This window comes from Cyprinodon variegatus, unplaced genomic scaffold, assembly GCF_000732505.1.
Source record: "Cyprinodon variegatus isolate N-32 unplaced genomic scaffold, C_variegatus-1.0 Scaffold72, whole genome shotgun sequence".
Taxonomy (NCBI): Eukaryota; Metazoa; Chordata; class Actinopteri; order Cyprinodontiformes; family Cyprinodontidae; genus Cyprinodon; species Cyprinodon variegatus.
Genome location: NW_015150525.1, coordinates 1,163,831 through 1,170,544, shown reverse-complemented (window position 1 = coordinate 1,170,544; position 6,714 = coordinate 1,163,831). Strand labels below are relative to the sequence as shown.

General features: G+C 39.5%; 1 protein-coding gene across 3 annotated transcripts in view; it reads right to left on the bottom strand.

Moving 5' to 3' along the window:
- The window catches only part of LOC107083326 (SLIT-ROBO Rho GTPase-activating protein 2-like), an 88,945-nt gene that overhangs the window by 27,198 nt on the left and 55,033 nt on the right, over window positions 1-6,714 (bottom strand). For all 3 annotated transcript variants that reach the window (XM_015372458.1, XM_015372457.1, XM_015372459.1), the window contains exon 2: window positions 3,654-3,846. In XM_015372458.1, coding sequence (XP_015227944.1) covers window positions 3,654-3,846 — 193 coding nt within the window. The remainder of the gene's footprint in view (window positions 1-3,653; window positions 3,847-6,714) is intronic.

Below are 6,714 nucleotides of genomic sequence, written 5' to 3'. Positions count from 1 at the left end.
GTCGTAAAATTACGAGAATAAAGTCGTAACATTAGGAGAATAAAGTCGTAACATTACGAGAATAAGGTCGTAAAATTACGAGAATAAAGTCGTAACATTAGGAGAATAAAGTCGTAACATTACGAGAATAAGGTTGTAAAATTACGAGAATAAAGTCGTAAAATTACGAGAATAAGGTCGTAAAATTACGAGAATAAAGTCATAACATTAGGAGAATAAAATCGTAACATTAGGAGAATAAGGTTGTAAAATTACGAGAACAATGTCATAAAATTGCGAGAATAAAATCATACCATTATGAGAATAAAGTCGTAAAATTACGAGAATAAAGTCATAACATTAGGAGAATAAAGTTGTAACAGTATGAGAATAATGTCGTAAAATTACGAGAATAAGGTTGTAAAATTACAAGAACAAAATCATAACATTATGAGAATAAAATTGTAACATTAGGAGAATAAAGTCGTAACATTACGAGAATAATGTCGTAAAATTACGAGAATAAAGTCGTAACATTAAGAAAATAAAGTCAAAACATTAGGAGAATAAAGTCATAATATTATGAGAATAAAGTTGTAATATTACACAAATAAAGTTGTAATTTTAAGAGAATAAAGTCATAACATTTTAAGAATAAAGTTGTAACATTACGAGAATAAAGTCGTAACATTACGAGAATTAAGTTGTAACATTATGAGAATAAAGTTGTAAAATTACAAGAATAAAGTTCTAACATTACGAGAATGATATGAGTTTATCATATTCACAATAAATAAAAATCTTCAAGAAGAAAAAGCAAACAAATAACTGTAATATGATTGGACTGGCTGCCATTCCATCAGAAGCCCACACAGAAACACAGGACTATCCACTTTGACTCCTAAGGGCCATTCAGACCAATAATTAGTCCTGCTTTGGACTGTGTGAAGAAACCAGGGTACCATGAGAGACTGTTTGTTTGAAAACACAGCAAAAAGGCAACAGAGATGAACAACTCTGTCACTCAACAATCTGTATACATATATCAACTAGCAAAGTAGAATGTTAAAAAAGCACCTCCTTATGTTTCTGCCTTGAGGCGCTTTTCTTTCTAAGCCTTGAACTGTCTGGTTTCTCAATATGTAAAATTTGTCTAGAAATTTTAGAAGTAAAACTAATGCCCTGAACACACAGCTCACAGAAAAGCACAAACTACAACAGTGTTGTAGTACTGAAGTCCAGTCTGGTCTCAAATCGGTCTTAAAATGCTTTTTCTTAACATTGCACACTCTGGATTTTATCTAAATACCAGACAAGAGCAAAACTGTGAAAATCTGAAATGTATTTGTTACTTTCCTTGATACCTTTTTTTTTTTTATATAAAATGCACTAATTCACATCCAAACACTAACCTAACTCACTGATGATCCTATTATCGGTACTGCAGCCATTTATACAACAAGACTCCAATATGTGAATTTGGAGAAAAATACAATTTCACTAGAATTTGAGAGAGATTAGAATAATCAGATAATATAAAAATGTCACACTTTTACTGAATGCTCCTGTCCTGAAGAAATTATGTAAATGCAAATCCCTTTATTGGGCCACAATGGAGATATTCACTCTCTGCATGTGACCCATCCCATTTAGGGAGCAGTGGGCTGCCACTGTGTGGTGCCCGAGGAGCAGTGTGAGGTTAAGGGTCTTTGCTCAGGGAGCCAGAGTGCAGGGGATCGAACCGAGTACCTGCAACCTTCTCAGAACACAAGCGCACAGCTCTAACCACTAGGCCAACACATTCCTTGTGTTAAAATCAATGAAATAAATAATGGATTTATTCATTACCTCTTAGCCTTAAAAATCACAGCCATTCTTGCTGCATGAAAGTCAGTCATAACACTAAGGTGATTAGCTAACTTTCATTATGCGATTTAGAAAAGGAGGCAAAATAGTTAAAGGCACACTATGCAACATTTTTCAGTTAATTAATGTGTTCCATAACGTTTTGGATGATTAAATGAGTCATTTCAGGTTGAACAAAGGTATTCTCGGCCGCCCTGGTGGTCTGTGGGGGAAATACCGCACTTGCAATTGCAGGAGCCCTCGGCCCGCACCCACAGGCTCAGAAGTCTCGCGAGAGTCGGTCTTGCTTTACGGCGAGAACTGCTACACCCCCCAGTTAAAAGCATGCTCGTTGCTAGCACAGTGGCGATCTTTGTGCAGTTATCATGGCGGAACCAGCGTGAAAACAGCGAAAGCCCATGTCGGAGCAGGCAAGAAAGAGGAAAAGGGCTCCGGACAGAGAGAGGAGTCGTACACGGGTGAACATCGGGCAAGCTTTTTCCGAATGGCGAGAGCTAAAATAAAAAAAGGCTGCAAGGCTGACGCGGACCTCGCGTTTCTGCTGATGCGATTGTAAGTAACATTGGAATGGTTTCTCTCTCTCTGTGTGCATGTTCATACTTTCTGTGTTAGTCATTCGTTGCGTTCGCCTGTCTGCTAAGCTTAAAACAACCGCGCCTGGCTTGACGGAGAAACCAGGAGAACAGCTGTGTATATTTACGACAGTGCACTTTTACTTTCGCCCTCTAGGGGGAGCCTCGCTGGAAAATCAACACCGGTTGCATAGTGTACCTTTAACTAAACATGTGCATTTCTTGACTCTATTTTAATCAAATATTTGATTAAAAAAGTGAAGAGTATAAAATAGAGAAAGAGAGATTTATATTTTAAATCTTAATGTGAATCCTTGATTGACCTGAAAAGGACTTTTGATCATGTTTCACATTTTATTGTGACGCCAAGTATGGGGGGCTGATCGGCTCAGTCTCGGTTTTCGGGGGTATTGTCTAAATAAGTTGCAAAGCCGCTCTGCTAACATGCGATTTACAAAGGTGTTGTGGTTTTTTTTTATCACTGTCACTTGTGAAAAGTCAAAGGGGTTAGATGCAAATATGACAGTAAAAGCCCGGCTTCCTTTATCTGCAGCAGCTCTGCCAGGTTTGTGTGCGCATGTGGTTTATGATTAGCTAGCACTTCCCACAGGGCAACAGCCTGCTCTCTCCTACTAAAAACTGCCAGACAAACTGAATCTGCATAAACCTGTGCATTTTAAAGTGCATCTCTTATATCCTATGCTGCATACTGAAGGGAAAAAAAGCAAAATAGAAATGGAAGTCACAGATTCTACTGAAAAAGGCCCCCATGTTGGAGCAAATTTCCCCATACCACAAAAAGCTATGAAACAGCCACAGCATAGAAACCCTACCTGCCCCTTTTTGGCAGCAGATTCGGACTCTTATGTGCAATCAGAGGAAGATAAATATATTCAAAAGGAAAAGTACCTATAGGCTATAGATCCTGAACTTTCTATATTTCGTTTTTGGTAAATCTAATCCAGGGAGTAATGCATGATTTAGGTTAGAAATTCAGCAGCATTATTCAGGACATCAGTCACCTCTCTGTGCGTTTCCTTTGGTTTCATTTCCTCGCCTGCTGCCTCTACTTCTGTATTGTCTCAGGAAGGAAGCCAGCAGTTTGTTAAACATTATGTTGCTCAAAAAGGCTAAATAAGGAGACTGGCTATTTTTGGCACACATCTACGTGTGCAAAGCATCAACCTGCTGCTCTGCTTAATTGAGTGCAAACATATTGACTGTTCCAGTGCTTACTTTAGTAGATGGTCCTTGGTGCTGCGTGTCTTTGTGAGGAACCTCTCAGCCAGTTTCTCCAGGTTGCGGCTGTAGTCCATCTCGATCTCGGCCTTCTTTCTGAAGAAGTCCTGCAGGTCCTGAAGTAGCTGAACCCGAAGCTCGCATTGCTGGTCCAGACACTTGAGCTGTTCCACCAACTGGGCTCGAACCTCTGCGAAGGTGGAGAGAAGAAGGTTGTGAAACTAAAACTCTTTGCCAACTTTGTTGTGGTAGCTGCAATATGAGTTTTTTTTAAGAAAGTAGAAGTCTTTTGCTTTTCTTTCCTTTTTCACATTTAATTGAATATAAATGTTATCTATTACGAAAATACGTATTATGAGGAAACAAAATAATTTTCCAACAGCGGAAAATAGGGAGTTTGGCTCATCCTTTCAAAATAGTTTGATTTAAGCCACCCTGGAGGATGTTTGAACACAAACTGGCTCTTTAAGGGATCTTTTTTATTTTTTTGTTGTCTGGAATGAATAGGTCACACCAAAACCTCTATTTTTTTTAGAGTTATTTAAATGCATCTGTTTTAAGAAAAGTCAGGGTTTTTTTCAGGGATTTCCCTGCTCAACCACAAAAAGACAAATTCCGTTTTTCTGAAAACATTTCAAACATCAACACTGTTCCATTTGACTCCTTTTATTGATAATGGCGTTCACTGTGATTTAGCAGTAATTGGAAACAGATTTGTAACTATCCCCAAACCCGATTGTCATTAGCTACGTTTACATGGACACAACTAATCGGATTGAAGGCCTGATCAGATCAAAAATGTTTCATGTAAACATGTCAGACTGAAGATTCTAATCCGATTCGGTCCGATCGGAAATAAATTTAATTCCGAAAGAGAGAGGTGGTTTTTGCCGATCGCCATTCCGATTGGCGTCCATGTAAACACCCATTCGGATCTTAAGAGTAAAATAATCTTCACTGCGCATGTGTGCGACGTCAGCGTGACGTTTTTCAACAACAGGAAACCACCGGTCGCTCTCGCTCTTGTTGTGAACAACATGGCGGGAGGAGTCTAGGAACGCCGACTTATACACTCAAGTTCATTTAAAGCTGCAGGAAGCAGGAATTTATCCTCCTCCTCTTCCTCTTTTCTCTCTCCACAGCCCACTCGCTCTCCCACGCCGGTTCAATCGCTCATTCTCTACATTTTCTCTCGGACATTTCGCTGCCAAGCGCTTTTTTCCTCCTCTCTCCGTTTTTCTTTCCGCTCGCTCCGAGCGCATCGTTTGTCAGGCCTCCCAAAAACCAGACGCAGACAGAACTGCCAAGTTTGGCAGGAAGTTCTGCGCATGCTTAAAAGATTTAATCTGATCCAACGCTTGGTACATGTATACACACGTCATGATTGGATCATTTCATTTAGTGTCCATGTAAACGGAGATGTTGAATTTCCGATCAACCAAGGTTTGGATCGGATTGGGGAAATTTTGCGCATGTAAACGTAGCTATTGACTTTGACTCAATAGCTGTTCTTGAATATCTGTATATCGTAGCATGGTGTTTTTTTTTCTTTTTTAGCTAATTAAGCCTACTTCGTGTTGATAGACAGGTTCTACACAACTTATTTTCTGTGTCTAAATGTCAGTACATAGTTCTATATATGTGTAGCTGGTGAGCCCAAGTTTAATGACAGTTAAAGGGACAGTGTATAATTGGGCTTTCTATTGGTAAAAATCAAGTACTTCTTTTATGAATAAATATCATTCCAAAGTCTAATTACAATGGCATAAAAAATTAAACTGTTACCAAAGCTTAGAATAAATAGTTTCTAAATACACAGACGGGGGTGCAGGCAATAGAAGTCGCCATCTTCGATTATGGTAGCTGAAAGGGGACAAATGTGTTAGCCTAGCGTGTTTTGCCTGTATATGGGGACATGCTGTCGGCGGAGAAGTAGTATGAAACAAAGACAACCTTAGATTGTTTAGCTTTTTCTGATGAAACGGAGAACAGTCCAGTGATAACCAGAGCCTACATCATCGTAGCTTTCACCATTCGGGGGCAATTCATAAAGGAGAAGAGTTTGAAAACACACGGAGGTTGCAGAGGTTCTGCTTAGCAGAAATTATACAAAGCTTTCATTACAAGCTGGACAGATAAGATAATTCCATATATTAGTGAAGTTTTGAGCGTTATGTTAAAAAGATGGCATTGTAGTCCTGCAACTACTCTGTTCCATTGGCAGAAACAGCTAGCTTGTTTGGTATCCGATGCTAAACAGAAATAGGTCAGATTGCGACAGAAGTCTGACCAGCAGCATTTGTAGCTATTAACTATTATTCTACATTCAGACTGCAAGCAGCAGAAACAGCTAGTTTACATTCAAAGTCAATGGTTGACGCACATCAAGGCATGCTTATTTTGAGCAGCAGGAGCAGTGCGTCTCAGCAGCTGAAGCAGCGAGTCATGAGTTTTGGAGGATCTGACGCGTTTGATGCTTCAGCTGCTGGGGTTGGAAAAATGTAAAATTTTTGCTACTCGACGCGCCACATCAACCAATCAGAGAAGTTGATCTGGGAGCTGGCAGGGAGAGAGACACTATTAGCATTCTCCTGAAACAGTTTATTAACACCTAAATTAACTTAAAATGTCGAAACCTGCCGGTAAAATATGTTGGGTTTTATCATTCTGGTGCCTGCCGTTTGGATTACGTATGTGAAAAATACCTTCATGCCACTGCGAACAGTAGCGGAAAACCGCGAAGAGAAAACAGTGCCAGAGGATGCTGTTGAATGGGATTCTGACTGACAGCGTACCGCCGATGTACGGGGTCTGAGCGGCTCGCACAGAGAATTCATATTTGAAGGCAGGATCGTAATCTGGATGAACTGACTGCACAGCAGGGGTGGAACGGTTTACAAAATCCACGGTTCGGTTCGCTTCACGGTTTTGTGGTCACAGTTTTCGGTTCGGTTCGGTATATGTTGATTGTTACACCAAAAATCCCATAAAAATTAATGAAATTAATGAAAAAAATCCAAAAAAAATTAATGAATTCTAATTATTTTTAATGATCCTC